General features: G+C 49.2%; 1 protein-coding gene across 1 annotated transcript in view; it reads right to left on the reverse strand.

Moving 5' to 3' along the window:
- Positions 1-23,868, reverse strand: part of MGAT4A (alpha-1,3-mannosyl-glycoprotein 4-beta-N-acetylglucosaminyltransferase A) — a 69,253-nt gene that overhangs the window by 24,090 nt on the left and 21,295 nt on the right. Inside the window, exons 2-3 of the mRNA XM_049784802.1 lie at positions 20,018-20,185; positions 10,965-11,105 (exon numbers count right to left, since the gene is read on the reverse strand). Of these exons, the coding sequence (XP_049640759.1) occupies positions 10,965-11,105; positions 20,018-20,185 (309 nt within the window). The remainder of the gene's footprint in view (positions 1-10,964; positions 11,106-20,017; positions 20,186-23,868) is intronic.

Raw genomic sequence — 23,868 nt, forward strand, 5'->3', positions numbered from 1 at the left:
CCACATCAGGCGGGTCTTCAGGGCCACGCCTGGTTAATCGGGCCCTGGGGGGAGGGGGGTGAGAAATTCCTCCCTGGGCAGCCAACAACTGCAGAGGCTCGGCTGGGACCAGAGCACACTCCACATGCCAGGACTTCGTGGGCTTTTGACTGGTATGATGGGGGCTCTGGGCAGGACAGCTAGCCATAGGACCCTGGGCTGACCACTTTGTCCAGGAGAGCATGATTCCCCCCACACCGGGCGGGTCTTCAGGGCCACGCCTGGTATAATCCGGCCCTGGGAGGAGGGGGTGAGAGATTTCTTCCTAGGCATCCAAAAAACTACAGAGGCTCAGCTGGGCCCAGAACACTCCGAATGCCAGGATTTCTTGGTGTGTTTGCCTGGTATGTTGGGGGCTCTGGGCAGGACAGCTAGCCATAGGACCCCTGGGCTGGCCACTTAGTCCAGGGGAACAAGATTCCCCCACATCAGGCGGGTCTTCAGGGCCACGCCTGGTTAATCGGGCCCTGGGGGGAGGGGGTGAGAAATTCCTCCCTGGGCAAGCCAACAACTGCAGAGGCTCGGCTGGGACCAGAGCACTCCACATGCCAGGACTTCGTGGGCTTTTGACTGGTATGATGGGGGCTCTGGGCAGGACAGCTAGCCATAGGACCCTGGGCTGACCACTTTGTCCAGGAGAGCATGATTCCCCCCACACCGGGCGGGGTCTTCAGGGCCACGCCTGGTTAATCCGGCCTGGGAGGAGGGGGGGTGAGAGATTTCTTCCTAGGCATCCAAAAACTACAGAGGCTCAGCTGGGCCCAGAACACTCCGAATGCCAGGATTTCTTGGTGTGTTTGCCTGGTATGTTGGGGGCTCTGGGCAGGACAGCTAGCCATAGGACCCCTGGGCTGGCCACTTAGTCCAGGGGAACAAGATTCCCCACATCAGGCGGGTCTTCAGGGGCCACGCCTGGTTAATCGGGCCCTGGGGGGAGGGGGGTGAGAAATTCCTCCCTGGGCAGCCAACAACTGCAGAGGCTCGGCTGGGACCAGAGCACTCCACATGCCAGGACTTCGTGGGCTTTTGACTGGTATGATGGGGGCTCTGGGCAGGACAGCTAGCCATAGGACCCTGGGCTGACCACTTTGTCCAGGAGAGCATGATTCCCCCCACACCGGGCGGGTCTTCAGGGCCACGCCTGTTAATCCGGCCCTGGGAGGAGGGGGTGAGAGATTTCTTCCTAGGCATCCAAAAACTACAGAGGCTCAGCTGGGCCCAGAAACACTCCGAATGCCAGGATTTCTTGGTGTGTTTGCCTGGTATGTTGGGGGCTCTGGGCAGGACAGCTAGCCATAGGACCCCTGGGCTGGCCACTTAGTCCAGGGGAACAAGATTCCCCACATCAGGCGGGTCTTCAGGGCCACGGCCTGGTTAATCGGGCCCGGGGGGGAGGGGGGTGAGAAATTCCTCCCTGGGCAGCCAACAACTGCAGCGGCTCGGCTGGGACCAGAGCACTCCACATGCCAGGACTTCGTGGGCTTTTGACTGGTATGTTGGGGGCTCTGGGCAGGACAGCTAGCCATAGGACCCTGGGCTGACCACTTTGTCCAGGAGAGCATGATTCCCCCCACACCGGGCGGGTCTTCAGGGCCACGCCTGGTTAATCCGGCCCTGGGAGGAGGGGGTGAGAGATTTCTTCCTAGGCATCCAAAAACTACAGAGGCTCAGCTGGGCCCAGAACACTCCGAATGCCAGGATTTCTTGGTGTGTTTGCCTGGTATGTTGGGGGCTCTGGGCAGGACAGCTAGCCATAGGACCCCTGGGCTGGCCACTTAGTCCAGGGGAACAAGATTCCCCCACATCAGGCGGTCTTCAGGGCCACGCCTGGTTAATCGGGCCCTGGGGGGAGGGGGTGAGAAATTCCTCCCTGGGCAGCCAACAACTGCAGAGGCTCGGCTGGGACCAGAGCACTCCACATGCCAGGACTTCGTGGGCTTTTGACTGGTATGATGGGGGCTCTGGGCAGGACAGCTAGCCATAGGACCCTGGGCTGACCACTTTGTCCAGGAGAGCATGATTCCCCCCCACACCGGGCGGGTCTTCAGGGCCACGCCTGGTTAATCCGGCCCTGGGGGAGGGGGTGAGAGATTTCTTCCTAGGCATCCAAAAACTACAGAGGCTCAGCTGGGCCCAGAACACTCCGAATGCCAGGATTTCTTGGTGTGTTTGCCTGGTATGTTGGGGGGCTCTGGGCAGGACAGCTAGCCATAGGACCCCTGGGCTGGCCACTTAGTCCAGGGGAACAAGATTCCCCCACATCAGGCGGGTCTTCAGGGCCACGCCTGGTTAATCGGGCCCTGGGGGGAGGGGGTGAGAAATTCCTCCCTGGGCAGCCAACAACTGCAGAGGCTCGGCTGGGCCCAGAGCACTCCACATGCAGTGACTTCGTGGGCTTTGACTGGTATGATGGGGGCTCTGGGCAGGACAGCTAGCCATAGGACCCTGGGCTGGACCACTTTGTCCAGGAGAGCATGATTCCCCCCACACCGGGCGGGGTCTTCAGGGCCACGCCTGGTTAATCCGGCCCTGGGAGGAGGGGGTGAGAGATTTCTTCCTAGGCATCCAAAAACTACAGAGGCTCAGCTGGGCCCAGAACACTCCGAATGCCAGGATTTCTTGGTGTGTTTGCCTGGTATGTTGGGGGCTCTGGGCAGGACAGCTAGCCATAGGGACCCCTGGGCTGGCCACTTAGTCCAGGGGAACAAGATTCCCCCACATCAGGCGGGTCTTCAGGGCCACGCCTGGTTAATCGGAGCCCCTGGGGGGAGGGGGGTGAGAAATTCCTCCCTGGGCAGCCAACAACTGCAGAGGCTCGGCTGGGACCAGAGGCACTCCACATGCCAGGACTTCGTGGGCTTTTGACTGGTATGATGGGGGGCTCTGGGCAGGACAGCTAGCCATAGGACCCTGGGCTGACCACTTTGTCCAGGAGAGCATGATTCCCCCACAACCGGGCGGGTCTTCAGGGCCACGCCTTGGTTAATCCGGCCCTGGGAGGAGGGGGGGTGAGAGATTTCTTCCTAGGCATCCAAAAACTACAGAGGCTCAGCTGGGCCCAGAACACTCCGAATGCCAGGATTTCTTGGTGTGTTTGCCTGGTATGTTGGGGGGCTCTGGGCAGGACAGCTAGCCATAGGACCCCTGGGCTGGCCACTTAGTCCAGGGGAACAAGATTCCCCCACATCAGGCGGGTCTTCAGGGCCACGCCTGGTTAATCGGGCCCTGGGGGGAGGGGGTGAGAAATTCCTCCCTGGGCAGCCAACAACTGCAGAGGCTCGGCTGGGACCAGAGCACTCCACATGCCAGGACTTCGTGGGCTTTTGACTGGTATGATGGGGGCTCTGGGCAGGACAGCTAGCCATAGGACCCTGGGCTGACCACTTTGTCCAGGAGAGCATGATTCCCCCCACACCGGGCGGGTCTTCAGGGCCACGCCTGGTTAATCCGGCCCTGGGAGGAGGGGGTGAGAGATTTCTTCCTAGGCATCCAAAAACTACAGAGGCTCAGCTGGGCCCAGAACACTCCGAATGCCAGGATTTCTTGGTGTGTTTGCCTGGTATGTTGGGGGCTCTGGGCAGGACAGCTAGCATAGGACCCCTGGGCTGGCCACTTAGTCCAGGGGAACAAGATTCCCCCACATCAGGCGGGTCTTCAGGGCCCACGCCTGGTTAATCGGGGCCCTGGGGGGAGGGGGTGAGAAATTCCTCCCTGGGCAGCCAACAACTGCAGAGGCTGCGGCTGGGACCAGAGCACTCCACATGCCAGGACTTCGTGGGCTTTTGACTGGTATGATGGGGGCTCTGGGCAGGACAGCTAGCCATAGGACCCTGGGCTGACCACTTTGTCCAGGAGAGCATGATTCCCCCCACAACCGGGCGGGTCTTCAGGGCCACGCCTGGTTAATCCGGCCCTGGGAGGAGGGGGTGAGAGATTTCTTCCTAGGCATCCAAAAACTACAGAGGCTCAGCTGGGCCCAGAACACTCCGAATGCCAGGATTTCTTGGTGTGTTTGCCTGGTATGTTGGGGGCTCTGGGCAGGACAGCTAGCCATAGGACCCCCTGGGCTGGCCACTTAGTCCAGGGGAACAAGATTCCCCCACATCAGGCGGGTCTTCAGGGCCACGCCTGTTAATCGGGCCCTGGGGGGAGGGGGTGAGAAATTCCTCCCTGGGCAGCCAACAACTGCAGAGGCTCGGCTGGGACCAGAGCACTCCACATGCCAGGACTTCGTGGGCTTTTGACTGGTATGATGGGGGCTCTGGGCAGGACAGCTAGCCATAGGACCCTGGGCTGACCACTTTGTCCAGGAGAGCATGATTCCCCCCACACCGGGCGGGGTCTTCAGGGCCACGCCTGGTTAATCCGGCCCTGGGAGGAGGGGGTGAGAGATTTCTTCCTAGGCATCCAAAAACTACAGAGGCTCAGCTGGGCCCAGAACACTCCGAATGCCAGGATTTCTTGGTGTGTTTGCCTGGTATGTTGGGGGCTCTGGGCAGGACAGCTAGCCATAGGACCCCTGGGCTGGCCACTTAGTCCAGGGGAACAAGATTCCCCCACATCAGGCGGGTCTTCAGGGCCACGCCTGGTTAATCGGGCCCTGGGGGGAGGGGGTGAGAAATTCCTCCCTGGGCAGCCAACAACTGCAAGAGGCTCGGCTGGACCAGAGCACTCCACATGCCAGGACTTCGTGGGCTTTTGACTGGTATGATGGGGGCTCTGGGCAGGACAGCTAGCCATAGGACCCTGGGCTGACCACTTTGTCCAGGAGAGCATGATTCCCCCACACCGGGCGGGTCTTCAGGGCCACGCCTGGTTAATCCGGCCCTGGGAGGAGGGGGTGAGAGATTTCTTCCTAGGCATCCAAAAAACTACAGAGGCTCAGCTGGGCCCAGAACACTCCGAATGCCAGGATTTCTTGGTGGTTTGCCTGGTATGTTGGGGCTCTGGGCAGGACAGCTAGCCATAGGACCCCTGGGCTGGCCACTTAGTCCAGGGGAACAAGATTCCCCCACATCAGGCGGGTCTTCAGGGCCACGCCTGGTTAATCGGGCCCTGGGGGGAGGGGGTGAGAAATTCCTCCCTGGGCAGCCAACAACTGCAGAGGCTCGGCTGGGACCAGAGCACTCCACATGCCAGGACTTCGTGGGCTTTTGACTGGTATGATGGGGGCTCTGGGCAGGACAGCTAGCCATAGGACCCTGGGCTGACCACTTTGTCCAGGAGAGCATGATTCCCCCCCACACCAGGGCGGGTCTTCAGGGCCACGCCTGGTTAATCGGGCCCTGGGGGGAGGGGGGTGAGAGATTTCTTCCTAGGCATCCAAAAACTACAGAGGCTCAGCTGGGCCCAGAACACTCCGAATGCCAGGATTTCTTGGTGTGTTTGCCTGGTATGTTGGGGGCTCTGGGCAGGACAGCTAGCCATAGGACCCCTGGGGCTGGCCACTTAGTCCAGGGGAACAAGATTCCCCCACATCAGGCGGGTCTTCAGGGCCACGCCTGGTTAATCGGGCCCTGGGGGGAGGGGGTGAGAAATTCCTCCCTGGGCAGCCAACAACTGCAGAGGCTCGGCTGGGACCAGAGCACTCCACATTGCCAGGACTTTCGTGGCTTTTGACTGGTTATGATGGGGGCTCTGGGCAGGACAGCTAGCCATAGGACCCTGGGGCTGACCACTTTGTCCAGGAGAGCATGATTCCCCCCACACCGGGCGGGTCTTCAGGGCCACGCCTGGTTAATCCGGCCCTGGGAGGAGGGGGGTGAGAGATTTCTTCCTAGGCATCCAAAAACTACAGAGGCTCAGCTGGGCCCAGAACACTCCGAATGCCAGGATTTCTTGGTGTGTTTGCCTGGTATGTTGGGGGCTCTGGGCAGGACAGCTAGCCATAGGACCCCTGGGCTGGCCACTTAGTCCAGGGGAACAAGATTCCCCCACATCAGGCGGGGTCTTCAGGGCCACGCCTGGTTAATCGCTGCCCTGGGGGGAGGGGGTGAGAAATTCCTCCCTGGGCAGCCAACAACTGCAGAGGCTCGGCTGGGACCAGAGCACTCCACATGCCAGGACTTCGTGGGCTTTTGACTGGTATGATGGGGGCTCTGGGCAGGACAGCTAGCCATAGGACCCTGGGCTGACCACTTTGTCCAGGAGAGCATGATTCCCCCCACACCGGGCGGGTCTTCAGGGCCACGCCTGGTTAATCCGGCCCTGGGAGGAGGGGGTGAGAGATTTCTTCCTAGGCATCCAAAAACTACAGAGGCTCAGCTGGGCCCAGAACACTCCGAATGCCAGGATTTCTTGGTGTGTTTGCCTGGTATGTTGGGGTTCTGGGCAGGACAGCTAGCCATAGGACCCCTGGGCTGGCCACTTAGTCCAGGGGAAACAAGATTCCCCCACATCAGGCGGGTCTTCAGGGCCACGCCTGGTTAATCGGGCCCTGGGGGGAGGGGGTGAGAAATTCCTCCTGGGCAGCCAACAACTGCAGAGGCTCGGCTGGGACCAGAGCACTCCACATGCCAGGACTTCGTGGGCTTTTGACTGGTATGATGGGGGCTCTGGGCAGGACAGCTAGCCATAGGACCCTGGGCTGACCACTTTGTCCAGGAGAGCATGATTCCCCCCACACCGGGCGGGTCTTCAGGGCCACGCCTGGTTAATCGGCCCTGGGAGGAGGGGGTGAGAGATTTCTTCCTAGGCATCCAAAAACTACAGAGGCTCAGCTGGGCCCAGAACACTCCGAATGCCAGGATTTCTTGGTGTGTTTGCCTGGTATGTTGGGGGCTCTGGGCAGGACAGCTAGCCATAGGACCCCTGGGCTGGCCACTTAGTCCAGGGGAACAAGATTCCCCCACATCAGGCGGGTCTTCAGGGCCACGCCTGGTTAATCGGGCCCTGGGGGGAGGGGGTGAGAAATTCCTCCCTGGGCAGCCAACAACTGCAGAGGCTCGGCTGGGACCAGAGCACTCCACATGCCAGGACTTCGTGGGCTTTTTGACTGGTATGATGGGGGCTCTGGGCAGGACAGCTAGCCATAGGACCCTGGGCTGACCACTTTGTCCAGGAGAGCATGATTCCCCCACACACCGGGCGGGTCTTCAGGGCCACGCCTGGTTAATCCGGCCCTGGGAGGAGGGGGTGAGAGATTTCTTCCTAGGCATCCAAAAACTACAGAGGCTCAGCTGGGCCCAGAACACTCCGAATGCCAGGATTTCTTGGTGTGTTTGCCTGGTATGTTGGGGGCTCTGGTCAGGACAGCTAGCCATAGGACCCCTGGGCTGGCCACTTAGTCCAGGGGAACAAGATTCCCCCACATCAGGCGGGTCTTCAGGGCCACGCCTGGTTAATCGGGCCCTGGGGGGAGGGGGTGAGAATTCCTCCCTGGGCAGCCAACAACTGCAGAGGCTCGGCTGGGACCAGAGCACTCCACATGCCAGGACTTCGTGGGCTTTTGACTGGTATGATGGGGGCTCTGGGCAGGACCAGCTAGCCATAGGACCCTGGGCTGACCACTTTGTCCAGGAGAGCATGATCCCCCCACACCGGGCGGGTCTTCAGGGCCACGCCTGGTTAATCCGGCCCTGGGAGGAGGGGGTGAGAGATTTTCTTCCTAGGCACTCCAAAAACTACAGAGGCTCAGCTGGGCCCCAGAACACTCCGAATGCCAGGATTTCTTGGTGTGTTTGCCTGGTATGTGGGGGCTCTGGGCAGGACAGCTAGCCATAGGACCCCTGGGCTGGCCACTTAGTCCAGGGGAACAAGATTCCCCCCACATCAGGCGGGTCTTCAGGGCCACGCCTGGTTAATCGGGCCCTGGGGGGGAGGGGTGAGAAATTCCTCCCTGGGCAGCCAACAACTGCAGAGGGCTCGGCTGGGACCAGAGCACTCCACATGCCAGGACTTTCGTGGGCTTTTGACTGGTATGATGGGGGCTCTGGCAGGACAGCTAGCCATAGGACCCTGGGGCTGACCACTTTGTCCAGGAGAGCATGATTCCCCCCACACCGGGCGGGTCTTCAGGGCCACGCCTGGTTAATCCGGCCTGGGAGGAGGGGGGTGAGAGATTTCTTCCTAGGCATCCAAAAACTACAGAGGCTCAGCTGGGCCCAGACACTCCGAATGCCAGGATTTCTTGGTGTGTTTGCCTGGTATGTTGGGGGCTCTGGGCAGGACAGCTAGCCATAGGACCCCTGGGCTGGCCACTTAGTCCAGGGGAACAAGATTCCCCACAACAGGCGGGTCTTCAGGGCCACGCCTGGTTAATCGGGCCCTGGGGGGAGGGGGGTGAGAAATTCCTCCCTGGGCAGCCAACACTGCAGAGGCTCGGCTGGGACCAGAGCACTCCACATGCCAGGACTTCCGTGGGCTCTTTGACTGGTATGATGGGGGTCTCTGGGCAGGACAGCTAGCCATAGGACCCTGGGCTGACCACTTTGTCCAGAGAGCATGATTCCCCCCACACCGGGCGGGTCCTTCAGGGCCACGCCTGGTTAATCCGGCCCTGGGAGGAGGGGGGTGAGAGATTTCTTCCTAGGCATCCAAAAACTACAGAGGCTCAGCTGGGCCCAGAACACTCCGAATTCCAGGATTTCTTGGTGTGTTTGCCTGGTATGTTGGGGGCTCTGGGCAGGACAGCTAGCCATAGGACCCCTGGGCTGGCCACTTAGTCCAGGGGAACAAGATTCCCCCCACATCAGGCGGGTCTTCAGGGCCACGCCTGGTTTAATCGGGCCCTGGGGGGAGGGGGTGAGAAATTCCTCCCTGGGGCAGAGCCAACAACTGCAGAGGCTCGGCTGGGACCAAGAGCACTCCACATGCCAGGACTTCGTGGCTTTTGACTGAGTATGATGGGGGCTCTGGGCAGGACAGCTAGCCATAGGACCCTGGGCTGACCATTTGTCCAGGAGAGCATGATTCCCCCCACACCGGCGGGTCTTCAGGGCCACGCTGGTTAATCCGGCCCTGGGAGGAGGGGGTGAGAGATTTTCTTCTCCTAGGCATCCAAAAACTACAGAACCGCGCGGGGGCTTACGCCCCCGCGCGTACTTTATGTATTTCATATATTCAGAATATACCTTATTCTTATGTTATGTTTTCCGTATACAGATTGTTTATTTTTTAATTCTCACGCTTTCCCACCACCCCTACAAAGCTCTTTTTTACTCCTTAACTCTCTACCCCCTTCTCAAACATCACTAACCTAGTTTACTCTTTTTAAACTTCAGTAGTGTAAATCGTAATCACAGTCCAAAGCTGTGCATTGTGTGTGACAAACCCCAAACTGTTTCAAGATACATAAAATGGACACGTATTTCTTTAGTATATTTTGTGTTTTTTCTCTGACAGCTTATAATTCTTACTAAATGTTGTCCTTATACAGTATGATGCTCTAACCACTTTTTATCTTCTCTTTTTTGAGCTGTTTAACAAGGAAGTTTGGTGGAAGAGTCCCCCCAGTTTAATGCTTATGATTGAATCATGTTAATGGGAATCATTGTAAAATTGTTCTTATGGCCCCCATATGCGCCAATAACACCATGTGGCATTGCTTCTTATTTGCATAGGCACATTAAAATGGGAAAATAGTATAAATACAAATAAGATCCTAGTCTAAAAGAGATTGGAACACACAAACCTTGTAGTGCAAAGGGGACCTTACACCGCTGAACATTGACATAACGACCTGGCACAGAACCTCAGAAGAAAGGGCATATTCCATTCTCCCCTGAACCAGGAAGCCATCCACGAAACATCCAGGCTGTCTATAACATCACCTGGAAGCAATCCTCTACCACGGAAGACCTACACTGCTCAGACTTCGACCTGCTCAAAAGAGACTTCCCTTAACACTGAGAAGACTTAACAACAACAACGACCTGCTTACAGGACAGGGCTCCCAGTGGTTGCCCTTTGATTGTGAGGTGAAAGGAGAGGATGCTCCACGTCCTGACTTCAATGTAAGATATGCAGATTCCAGGATCTTTAATACAGAAACATGATACCAACAACAGAGACTGGTGAAAAATAAAAGTGTGCTGGCACTACAGACAATGTATTGGATTGGACGATCTAGCTTGCTTGGAGCCTAGACTTGGGTCTTTGCCAGGAAACTTCAGGGGTCTGGTCTCTTTGTACTTAGGCCAAGGTTATTTCTTTCCATGTCCCTCATATTTTGGTGGGCCTATGCAAACAACAATTGCCACTCTAACACCATTCTTACTGTGCTCCTTTGACTCTAATCCTTAAAAAAACTCACTTAAAATTTTGAGGTTAACTTAAGCTCAATATCATGTATATGGAAATGTAAGAAAATACTATGCCTGTAATGTTTAAGAGAGTTACGTAAGTTTTATGGCTTTAGATTGCCTTGTGTACTGTTAAGAAATATTTTAATGTGTTACAATCTTGGACTTGAGGGACAAAGTAATTGTACATGGATTCTGTCTTATTATCTTAATGTTCTTTGGCTGAAATTTCAAAAGTTTAATATATCAGCAAGGGGACTTCTGAGAATTATGTTATGGGTGATTGTCCTTCCACTGTAACCTTTACCTTGTCCTCTTACTTTGCACCCTTGTTCTCATAAATAAAAATAAAAATTAAAAAAAAAAAAAAATAAAAAAAAAAATAAAAAAAATAAAAAAAATAGACCCACAAAACAAAAAAAAAAAAAAAAAAAAAAAAAAAAAAAAACCACTAATGCTACAAAGACAAAAATCGCATCACCACTCTACCTCACAACAATTTTAAAAATAAAAAATGATAACGTTTTAAACGTTTTTTGCCTGGAATGGGGCTTAAACTAGAATTCTCTTAATCTTTCTAAGTTCTTTTTACAGGAAAAAAATATGGAGGCACTTCAATGCAGATTTTAGAATAAGTGTTGTATGTATGTGTAGATATTCAACCAAATAACAAAATATACATACCTCCTTTTCTCCCACTTCCAATTTGCACAGCAGGCTGAAGGCTTCTTTCATTTTGCAATAAATGCGGCAAATGATGATAAATATTTGGCACTTGAAGAGATTTTTTGCTTGTTAATTCTTTTAGTAGTGATAATGTAGTACCTGTAATACACAAGAATGATCAATCTGTAGACGTCTCATAAAATGATAGATTTTTAAAAATACAGTAGTATAGCTTTATACGAACTATAACTCAAAATCCCAGAACTAATCATCACACTGCAGTGAGGCTGACCCTGGGTCTAACTCCAGCACCATATGGTCCCTGGAGCAACACTGGATGCCGCCCTCAAGGCCACGAAAGACCACTGGATAGTGTAGGTGGTCCCCACCATCAGCCTTGGCCAAATTGCACCCAATATGACTGTAGAGATAGTTCCAAAGGGAAGGAGGTGGCTTTGCTACAGTGGCTACAGTGGCTGTGGCTTGAGTTTGAGGCTCTGACACCCCATATGGCTCCTTGAGCAATGCCAGGGTTACTCCTGGGCAGCCCAGACAGCCCTTTAGCACCACGTGCTGTGTCTGTTCTTGTCCCAGTTTCTCAAGCTGTGAGGTCAGATTATCGAGTTAGATTCTTTCTTCTTTCATGATGTGTGTCTGTCTTATTGCAAACTCCCCAGAGCAGAACTCTACTGAGTCACATGGGTTCTCATAATTTTTGTGTTCATTTATTTCCAGAAACAGTCTTGATTTCTTTTTCTTTGACCCAATGGTTGTGGTTGTTTAACAGTATGCTGTTCCATTTACAAGTGATTGAGGTTTCTTGGTTATGTACTTAATTGATATCTTCATGGCACTGTGGGCTGAAAAGATACTTGCCATGTATGACTTCTGCTCCCATAACCTTATGTATGCCTGAAGTATACCTGGTCTTAAGTGTAAATCTAGCTTTCCTGATGACATTTGACCTGTCCAATGATGAGAGTGCAAATATAAAGTCTCCTGCTAGTATCCTGCTGCTGTGGAAATATTTCTGCAGGTCTGTTTTTGGTCCTTCCTTTGATGCTTCCTTGTTAAGTGTCATGATCACTCACCAGTATGTACCATTCATCCCTGCTTTCATTTCTTTAGCATGAACATGATTTGTTCTGAAACAAGTCTGGTCTTCTCTACTCTTCTGAGTCAACTGTTGGTTTGCTGGTTTGCAGCACTCAGGGGTTCCTCCTGGCTCTGCCCTCAGAAATTACTCTTGGCAGGCTTGGGGGACCATATGGTATACCAGGGATTGAACCCAGGTCAGCCATGTGCAGAGCAAAGGCCCTGCCCGCTGTGCTATTGCTCCAGGCCCTGCCTCTGTTTATCTTAAGAGTTTGAGTGCTCTCTTAAGCAGAATTGTTCTCTGTAAGCAGAAGGCTGCTTTTTTTTTTTAATTTATCTTGTTTCATTCAGCCACTCTAGGACTTTCAAAAGAAGATTTCAGTTGGCTGATGCTTACAGAAAACACTGATATGAAGGGATTTGCTGTTGTCTTTCCAAGAAGAACTTGGTTATTTCTGCAATGACATTAGATTTTTAAAGAAATCCACTGAGTAAAAACCATTCTTTGCAGAACTGATTTTCAGGCATTAAAAGCTCTCAGCTGGAGAGCCAGAGCTAAAGCACAGCAAGTAAAGCATTTGCCCTGCATACAGCTGACCTGGGTTAGATCCTCGGCATTCCATATGGTCCTCTGAGCAATGCCAGGAATAACCCCTGAGCACAGAGCCAGGAGTAATCCCTGAGCACTGCTGGGGTGGCCCCAAAAAGTTCTTGTTTGAGAATGGTCTTAGCCCTCTCCTAAGCTTGGGTGATAACCATACAGGGTGGAGGAGTCTTGGCTGTGGGTTCTTTTCATTTTTCTTTATATATGTCACACCGCTCACATCTCATTTGTAGTTTTATTTTAAAAGTCGATGGGAGGCTCCCATTGCTTCCCTTGCAAGTGGAGTTTGGCTCTGCCGCTACTTAAAGGCCTGTATCTCTCCTAGGGATCTTGCCATTTCCATTACAAAGTATCTTGATGGTGTTCTCTTGGCATTTTTGTTTGGCATCTTTGGGCCGAGAACAGTATGTACCTCCCTTGTCAGACTCCGGTAATTCTCAGCTGTTTCTTCCCCTTCCCGTCCCTGGTCCCCTTTGGGGATTCCTACGAGGCAGTGGTCACTCCTCTTGACTGTCAAAGTTCTCTCTGAGCATAGAGCCAGGAATAACCCCTGAGAGTTGCTGGATGTGACCCAAAAACCAAAACCAAAAACAAACAATCAACAACAAAAAAACTCTTCAATTGGCTCTTCTTTATTGATACTACTATGTGGCTTGTTTGTTTTCCAGGTCGTGATTCCACTCCCCCCCCCATTCTGAATCTGAGTCCTGCCATTAGCACCTTCCTTTCCCTTTCTGTTCAATTCTTCCATCAGTCTTTCTTCAAGACCCTGGAGTCTCTCATCCAATACTCAGTTCTGCATATACAGAGAGGATTCCTCTCCTGAAGGGATCATCAGGCAGTGTAAAGAGTTGAGCACTTTCTTAGGCTTCTGCTCCGCCATCCATGGATCCAGCTGAATCCCTTGGTGGTTTTGAATCCCTGGTGCTATGGTGCTAAGGGGTGGATCTCCCAGTGCTAGGCAGCCTAAGCAGTGACTGTTTATTCATCACTTGTACCAGGATGACAGCCATGGCTGATGCTGGAACTAGCACCCACAGCTGTGGCAGTGCCAGGGCCAAGGTAGGACTGACCCAGGGTCCAGATGCTAGCATCTGGCAGCTGATAAGGCAACTGGAGTAAAGCTTGGGGATGATGGTGATGTGTGTCCAATGACAGATCTTCACTGGCTGATCTTCATGGCCACGGGAAGGTTTCTGCACCAAAAGGACCAGTTTGTCCAACACGCGGCTCAGGGTTCAGGGCTCACTCCTAAATCTGCACTCAGGGATTACTCCTGTGGTGTTCAGGGGTTACTTCTAGCTCTGTGCTCAGGACTCACTCCTGGCAAGCTCAAGGGGATCATATGAAATTTCTGGGATTGAAGTTAGTTTCACCGCCTGCAAGGCCAGTGCCCTACCCACTATGCAATTATTATTTTTAGTTGGTTAGGGCCCTTTCTGCTCACCATCCTGGCACGCTGGGCTCGTGCTCTGCATCTTATGGCTCTCTGGCCCCTTTTGCTCTTCCAGATTCTCCTCACCCTAGTCAGACTCTGCCCCAGGGAAATCTCCCCTTAGCTCAGGTCTGGCATAACATGCTGTGTTGGGTGGCATGGAGTACCCAGTAATGGCTGTGAACTGGGTTTACTACAAGGCCCCAGGAGGCAGCAACACTCAGCTCTGTGACCGATGCAGAAGCTTAGGGTTGTCCCTCTGCAGCCAGCTCAGCCCCTCAACTGACAAGAAGTTTGGCCTTATTTCCTTTTTCTTTCTTTTTTTCTTTTTCTTTTTTTTTTTTTTTTGCACCCACCCGCCCACCCCACTCCCACGCCAAGGCCCCTTCTCTTTTTGCTTTCTTAAAGTAAAATACTATTTTCTCGAAATCCTAATTTCTTTTTTTTTCTTTTGGTTTTTCAGGCCACACCCATTTGATGCTCAAGGGTTACTCCTGACTAAGCGCTCAGGAATTGCCCCCTGGCTTGGGGGGACCATATGGGACGCCAGGGGATAGAACTGCAGTCCCGATCTTTCCTTGGCTAGCGCTTGCAAGGCAGACACCTTACCTCTAGTGCCACCTCACCGGCCCCAGGGGAATGCTAATTTCTTTAATCAAAAAATTAATGGGAACAACAATCCCAGACCTCAAAGGTAACCTCTAACAAAACATAGCAAGTAATCTCATATCATGAACAAAAGCGGTACCAAGGGCCCGGAGAGATAGCACAGCAGCATTTGCCTTGCAAGTAGCCGACCCAGGACCTAAGGTGGTTGGTTGGAATCCCGGTGTCCCATATGGTCCCCCGTGCCTGCCAGGAGCTATTTCTCAGCAGACAGCCAGGAGTAACCCCTGAGCACCGCCGGGTGTGGCCCAAAAACCAGAAAAAAAAAAAAGCGGTACCCAATAAGCATGAAAAGAATATTGAATTCTGGGGCCAGAGAGGTAGCATGGAGGTAAGGCATTTGCCTTGCATGCAGAAAGTCATTGGTTCAAATGCCGGCATCCCATATGGTCCCCGAGCCTGCCAGGAGCAATTTCTGAGTGTGGAGCCAGGAGTAACCCCTGAGTGCTGCCGGGTGTGTCCCCAAAAAAAAAAAATAAATTCTGCTGTTTATGTGATAGATGTTTTTTGCTATTCAGAACATCAGAAACCCTGTTGTCTAATCATTTTCTAAGGAATATCATTTGCGTGATTTTAGCAATATTTAGTGACTTCCTTTTTTTTCCTCCTGAAATTGTGCTGTGTGTCTGGAGACTCTGATTGGGGTTTATATCCTGACAGAAATTCTGGGCCTGAGAGATTGCAAACTCAGCGGTAAAACTCCATCTTGCAGTGTGTGGGCCCCTGCCCTTAAGTGTCGACTAATGCTCAGCAAGTCCCACAACCACATGTGCAAGAAACATGGCCACATTATCACAAAACAAACCCCAAAACAAGGGATAAAAAAAGGGAAGGGGCATCATTCCTTGCTTAAATTGAAAAACAAAATCAGAAGACATGTCACCCTTTGATCTGTGCAAAAGCCAAGATTGCTATATACAGATGACTGGTTGTTACAACCAGGACTGGACAGTACACATTCTGGGACCAACAACAACAACAACAACAAAAACAAAAAGCTCTAGCCTAGCTTTTGGTCTACGATCTGTTCAACAAACAAGAGCTCCAATTCCAGAGGTCTGACTGAGACAATCACAACTGAACTGGTCTTCTGGAAACATAACAAAAGACTCTACCCCAGGCTCCATCCTAGGAGCAACATAATGACCAAGACCACCAACTACAGAAGATGGATTAAAATGACACTGAAGCAGAACTGCTAGAATCAAAAAGAAAGACTTCATTATAAGCTCCATTCCTTGAGCTGTACAGACACCAAGATCTCTAGATACAGAGGTCTGATTTTACCATCCATGACGAAGCAGAAGTCTTCCATACACCACAAAAGCACTGAGATCATGCAAGGAGTCTATAGTTAATCCCATGACAGTATACTTCAGGGGTGGAGAAACCCTGTATCTCCTAGACCAAGGAAATTCCCTCTATAATATCCCCAACAGTTACTGTGCCTATGCAGGAGGAAAAAGAAAAAAAAATAAAAAAGCAAAAAATAGGGGCCAGTGAGTTGGCGCTAGAGGTAAGGTGTCTGCCTTGCAAGCACTAGCCAAGGAAGAACCTTGGTTCGATCCCCCAGCGTCTCATATGGTCCCCCCAAGCCAGGGGCAATTTCTGAGCGCTTAGCCAGGAGTAACCCCTGAGCATCAAATGGGTGTGGCTGAAAAAAAACACACACACACACAAAAAGCACAAAATAATAATTTTTCCACATATATATTTATTGATTGATTGATTTTTTTGACGTCTTTATTTTGGTGTAGATATTGAAGTTGATATCTCCAATTTTATTTAATTTTCTCTTTCTCTTTCTTTTTGCACTCCAGCATGGTTTGATTTCAGAACTGAGACTATTGTGTGGTGCTTGTCTTTATTGCTGTAGTGCTCACTGGATACGTAATTTGATATTTCTTTCTGTATTGTTGTGGTGTTTCAATTACCTTTTTCATGTCCTCTCTCAAACTGAGGTTGAAAGCCTCTAGAAGGACTCCGCCCATTTTCAGCTTATTTGACTTTTTTTATTTTTTATTTTTTCTTATTTTTTACCCCATTCTATTGCTTTTCTTTCCTTCAAACAAAACCACATATCTCGAATTATCTAGCTCCGCCTCTCAAATAGAGGGGGAAACAAGGGAGGATACCAGGATCAAACAGATATATGATCACTAATAGCTAGACAAAGAGGGGACCACCTACTCTAGCAGCCCAGGGGGTGAGGGTGGGGGATATGGGTTGCAGAAAGGGAATGGGAAAGGGAGGAGGACAAATTTGGTTATGGGTATTCCCCTGATTCAATGTTAATATGTACCTAAAATACTACTGTGAAAGATATGTAAGCCAATATGATCAAAATAAAAATTAGGGCCCAGAGAGATAGCACAGCGGTGTTTGCCTTGCAAGCAGCTGATCCAGGACCAAAGGTGGTTGGTTCGAATCCCGGTATCCCATATGGTCCCTCGTGCCTGCCAGGAGCTATTTCTGAGCAGACAGCCAGGAGTAACCCCTGAGCATCGCCGCATGTGGCCCAAAAACCAAAATAAATAAATAAATAAATAAATAAATAAATAAATAAATAAATAAATAAATAAATAAATACAATAAAAATTAAAAAAAATAAAAGAACATAAAAAAAGAAAATGGGGGGGGGAGAAAATCATAACCAATGAGAGTAACTCGAGGGCTGCCAGAATGTGAATGATTTACACGCAAAACTCTTTTCACATAATTATAAAATGGAAGGAGAAAGCGTAAACAACCAATCTGCCTAGTCATAGCGTATTTCTTATCCTTTTCTTTTGGATACGGTGGGGAGACCACATTCAGATGTGCTCAGGTCTTACTCCTGGCCCTGGGAATGGGGATCCCTCCTGGTGAGGCTCAAGGGAGCCTATGTGAACCAGAAATTGAACCCAAGTTGTGGGCCACACACAAGTGCCCTACCTACTCACTATACAATCTGTTCAGTTCTCCAAATATTTAGATATGCATATTATTATATGTATCTGTATAATGTACATGTATATATGTACATATGTGATTATACATTATTAGCCAACTTTTTATTCAGCCAAAAATGTGTATTTTTAAAGAAGATTCAATGACTATAAAATGCTAGTTATTTAATTTTAGAAATCAAAATCAGTCAAGAACACATAGTCACAATTTTGAAGAAAATATGAATGGAAAAAAGATTTGGGAAAAAAATGTTACTGGAAATCACTTGGCAGCAGACTTGATGGCTATTTATTATTCTCCATCCCATCTATAATGCCACTGTTATAATCAAGAAGGAAACAGCACATAAAACTTTATAAATTAGGCACGATACACATCTCCAGATACAAGCAAGAACACAGGAGTAGAACATTGAATCTTGCGACCCTAAATGTCAAAATGTGTCCATCTTGCAAGATTCGGGGGCCAATGATACACAAGTACTAACCGTTAGAATGGGGAGACTGGAGAAATACAGAGGACAGGAATGACATTCACTTCACTCCGAGCAATTTCACTTTGACCAGGAGTTCTCAGAGAGGGAATGAGCCAGATCCTTTCAAAGAGCCTTTCACGATATTCAGTATTTTTTCTCCTATAGGTCATATTAAAGAGAACCAGCTGCTTCTAACTGCTCAAAGGTTCTCCGTCATCAGTTCCAGCAAGTCACGGCATCAACATATACAAATACAAAGTTGAATTTTAATTTCACCTTCAATATATTTTTAAAGGATGCAAGTACTTATTATTAGCCGTGGCATTTATGTATGTATGCATGTGTGTCCATGTATATGTGTTTCTGGTGTTTATATATGTAAACACTATCTTTGTGGTGCTGAAGGTAGAATCCAGGGCATGTGTTCAGTCATCAGGCCACATCCCTGAGCCTCCATGAAATCTGCACACCTGTAAGCTAATCTCAATATCACCCTCAGAAGTACGGGGCAAGCAGATAATAAAAACTGTTTTAGAATCCAATACAAAAAAAAAAAAGAATCCAATATAATCATTTCTTTTTGTTCGTTTGTTTTTGGTTTTGGGTTTTGGCCCACACCCAGTGATGCTCAGGGGTTACTCCTGGCTCTGCACTCAGAAATTGCTCCTGGGGGCCAGAGAGATGTATGGAGGTAGGGCATTTGCCTTGGATGCAGAAGGATGGTGGGTCGAATCCTGGCATCACATATGATCCCCGAACCTTCCAGGAGCAATTTCTGAGCATGGAGCCAGGAGTAACCCCTGAGCACTGCCAGGTGTGACCCGAAAGCCAAAAAAAAAAAAAAAAACGAAACAAGAAAAGAAAAAGAAATTGCTCCTGGCTCAGGAAACATATGGGATGCTGGGAATAGAACCTATGTCCATCCTGCTGGAGCAGCTGATGCAAGGCAAGTGCCCTACTGCTGTGCTTATCACTCTGGATTATTTCTTTTTTATAATTTTAGCTCTTATGTAGTTCTTACAATAATATTTATATAAATTTATATAAATGTATATAAACACATTTTAAAATTTATATATGTGTATAAATATGTATTTCTATATTTTCATATATTTATATATTTGTATATATTATAGTTCTTATCATGATTTCTCAGCTCATACTCATTTTAGAGCTGTCATTTTGCAGTCTGCACGCCAATCCCTCAGTCAGTGAGTCCAGACACCTCCATCACTATTCCACAGCCCCACTGGCTCTCCCGACCATCAGCTCCAGGACCTCCTGGCAGAATCATTGGACAGTAACCTTCTCAGCTGTTGTGTCACCCACCCCCATCTTCTACATAACTTTACCTTAGGGTAAGACCTGCCCATTTCTGGGAGGGGTCTTGGAGAGGTCTCAAAGGTTTGCCTAAGGGCCAGGAGAGGATTGAGGAGAGAATTTTGGAAGATGGAAGGGGCAGGAGGAGAGATGGCTGAAAGAAACTAAGACGCAGGGCAAGCTGAAGAGAGCATGCTTAAATAGGTTTCAGATTATAGGCCACACACATGTGGTGGCTAGGGCCATGAATAACGATGATATCTCCGGAAGCCTGACTGCCTGTGAGTTTTCTCCCTGCTGCTATCCTGAACAAGCAGACCCTATGGCTGGAGGGAGTTGGAGACACGTGGCCTGGGGTGGAGGAGAAAGACTTCTCATCCCTCCATTACCATCCATCACCATCTGCCACCATCCAAGACCATCTAAAGGGCTTTTATTCTACACTGCTGGATGACAAATCACGCTCAAGGACTTTCCCCAGAGCCCTCTGCATAAATCTTTCATTAAGACAAAGGCATCACCTGTACCTGAAAACTTGCTCATCGCATCCTTACTTCCATTTGCTTCTGCTCCCATGCGCTTGAAATGCTGCACAATGGCGCTTAATTCTGAGGAACGCTGAGAGATTCTGTGTTCGGCTATTCGAAGACGTTCTTTCAAAGCCAGAAATTCCCGCTGGTAAGCAATCAGTTTTTCTAGAAGTAAGAACAATCAGTATGAGCATATATTTGCATATAATTTTGGAGGGGACACACCCAGCAGTGCTCAGGAGTTACTCCTGGCTCTGTGCTCAGGAACCATTCCTGAGGTGCAGGTGATCATATGGGATACCTGGGATTGAGCCCAGGCCAGCTGCATGCAAGTCAAACACTCTACCCACTCTATTATTGCTCCAGCCCTGCATATATATTTATTTTGTATGTTTTTTTGAAGGACAGATTTACAGAGCTTAGAGATTACTCCCAGCCCTATGCCACCAAGACCTGTGGACAAATCTGAGAATTGAACCTGGGGGGCCAGAGACAGGACCCAAGACCCAGATTACCTGCTTGCCAAGTACACACACTCAGCCCAGGGAATTCTCTCTCCCATTCCTATTAGGATATACATTTGAAAGCCACACACTCAAAACAGGACTAAAGATTAGAATTTTCATCATGGCTACATTTATCAGAAACATATATTTATGTCATCATTAATACATAACTAGAAAGAATAGAGTCCAGACTGGCTGTATAACAAAGCCATCATTAACCTGGCATAATTTTACGTGTCTGGAAGAATGTGATATTTCTACCTGGCATTCCAAAAATTTAAAAGCAGGGAGACAAAGACAAAAAATAGCCATTTAGAATGAATGAACATCAAGCATCATTCTTACAATATGATTTGTCTGGCACAACCAACTGGAAAGATCAGATCTGAATAAAGAAAAGAGGAAATGGTTATGATTAATATCCTTTTTCCTGACTTTCCGTAAACCTAAGACTCTGAAACTTACAGCAACTCTAAAGAAACCGCTCTGAGTTCTTCAAGTCAATTGTGCAGTGAAAGGGATACACTAAGATTTCAAAGACTTATTTGATTGGATCAAAAGAAATTGCTGATATTTGATTGTTTTTGACAAAAATAACCATCTCAAATGGTTTTAAATGGTACAACTAACTTTGTTTTGGAATTGGGGGGGGGGCGTCCCAGGAAAGTTCAGAGCTGGGCTCTGAGGTTTGGTGCAGGAAGGACCCGGCCTCTGGGTAAGCCACTCAGGGGACCTGGTGGTGTGACCTAATCAGGGGTCTCAGGTTGCCACAGGTCGAATGCCTTTCTCAGGCACTGGCATTATATGTGGCTGACCCTGGTTCAATCCCTGGTACAGTAAATGGTCTCCAAGCACTTCCAGGGGTCACTCTTGAGCCACTAGGCATGGCCCCAAACTCTCAAAACAAGGGACCAGAGAGATAGCACAGAAGGCAAAGCATTTACCTTGCACACAGCTGATTCAGGTTCAAACCCCAGTATTCCCCTATGGTCCCGAGTCTGCAAGGTGTAATTAGTAAGTGCAGATCCAGGAGTAACACCTGAGCACTACTAAGTATAGCTCCCCAAAACTCGCAAATTCTCAAAACTAAACAAAACAAAATCTGGTATTGGGGGTCAAAGAGATAGTACAAGGGTCAAGACACACACCTGGCAAGCAGATAGCCCTGTTTCAGTGCTCCAAACCACACTCTCCCCCAAGCTTCGCAGCCAGGCTTTCCCAAGCAGCCTGCAGGTCACAGCACTGCTGAGGGGTGTCTGGGCCCCCCAGCAGCACAGGGTCAGAGCAGCACCCCATCCCTGAGCTGCAGGCTGAGTATCCCCACAAGAGGCTCTAGGGCTCCTCCCCAGGCTCCTGATTGAAGCTTTCTTCATTCTCCTCCACCCTACCCACCCCCCAAAAAAAAATCCTGGTTTTTATAGTGAAATGAAAACTAGCAAGACTTAAAAGCACTTCTGATATTAAGCATTAATTTCCATGTAAACAATCAAATTCTCATAGTGGTTTCTGTGGCAATCATAACACACAATAAGCATTATTCCAAAACTGGCCGTGAGCTCTGCCAGCACTGCCAAGCCTCACTTGCAGACTGAGAAACGCCGTCTTTCCTATCACCCTTACACAATCACCTTAAAATAGAAGGTGTTAAATAGATGAAGTTAAAATAGATGAAGTTAAAATAGATGAAGTTACGGACAATTTCACATTTAACAAATCTCCTAAAGATACACATACACATACACACACATACACATACATACACACACATACATACACACACAATTTTTTTACATATTTTTTTACGTAAACACCTTGATTACATACATGATTGTGTTTGGGTTTCAGTCATGTAAAGAACACCACCCATCACCAGTGCAACATTCCCATCACCAATGTCCCAAATCTCCCTCCTCCCCACCCGACCCCTGCCTGTACTCTAAACAGGCTTTCCATTTCCCTCATACATTCTCATTATTAGGACAGTTCAAAATGTAGTTATTTCTCTAACTAAACTCATCACTCTTTGTGGTGAGCTTCCTGAGGTGAGCTGTAACTTCCAGCCCTTTTCTCTTTTGTGTCTGAAAATTACTATTGCAAGAATGTCTTTCATTTTTCTTAAAACCCATAGATGAGTGAGACCATTCTGCGTTTCTCTCTCTCTCTCTCTCTCTCTCTCTCTCTCTCTCTCTCTCTCTCTCTCTCTCCCTCTCTCTCTGACTTATTTCACTCAGCATAATAAATTCGTGTACATCCATGTACAGGAAAATTTCATGACTTCATCTCTCCTGACAGCTGCATAATATTCCATTGACACACACACAATTTTTAAAGTGGCATCAAAAAACAACTTAGACAGGCCGTCAGGCACAGTGAACAGAGGTTGGTAGAAATGGGTGGAAGGAACAGAACATCAGTGGAGCATTCGGGCACAAGCGGCTGAAATGCCCAAGGGCCACCTCCCACTCCCAGACCTCTCTCTGTGCCCGAGATCCACATCACAGCTGGAAGGCCTATTCCTATCAATATTGTTGATAGCAACAATATTTCAGCAACGCTGAAAATAAAAAATTTTTAATAAAAAAAGACATGCAGAATTAGATTGTTTGATTCACAGGCTATCGTTAAATAAAAGACCACAATTCCATTTGTTCCCGCGTTGATATTTCCACTACATATAAAACAGGTTCTTCCTTCATAAATAGCAGAGACTCTAAGTTGAGTTTTTCTACCACCCATCACCATTGGCAAGTTGACCCCTAAGTTGAGTTTTTCTACCACCCATCACCATTGGCAAGTTGACCCCTAAGCACGGCCATCATTTAACAACGGCTATCACTTAACTATCATCGATCAAAGCCAATATTCAGTTACTGGTGGAATGAATTAGGGTCCACCCACCGATCTTAGAAGGCACGATAATATATGGCTGACAGATGATGCAGCCAAAACTGATATAACACTCGCTTCTTAGAAATAAGTGCAAGGTGCTGGTATCAAACCCAGGGCCTCACACACTGCCCTCATTTCTCCGGTTTCTTTTTTAAGGCAACTATTTGATTATTTTTTTAATTATTTTGTTATGAAGGCAACATGACTTACAGAGTTACTCAGAGTAGAGTCTCAGGCACTCGATGTTCCAGCACCAACCCAATTCACCAGTTCCCTTCCTGGAAGGCACCTTTGGGAGTCTGGTTGCTGTGTGTCTCGTCTCCTGCACTGTGCTGCTGGCCCTGTGAATGATGTCTGCACCCTTCAGCTCCACTCCACACATGGGCCCAGGTCCTAACTTAATCTCCTCTTCTATTTTTTTTCTTTTCTTTTTTAGAGACAGGGTCTCGCTAT

This window comes from Suncus etruscus, chromosome 12, assembly GCF_024139225.1.
Source record: "Suncus etruscus isolate mSunEtr1 chromosome 12, mSunEtr1.pri.cur, whole genome shotgun sequence".
Classification (NCBI taxonomy): Eukaryota; Metazoa; Chordata; class Mammalia; order Eulipotyphla; family Soricidae; genus Suncus; species Suncus etruscus.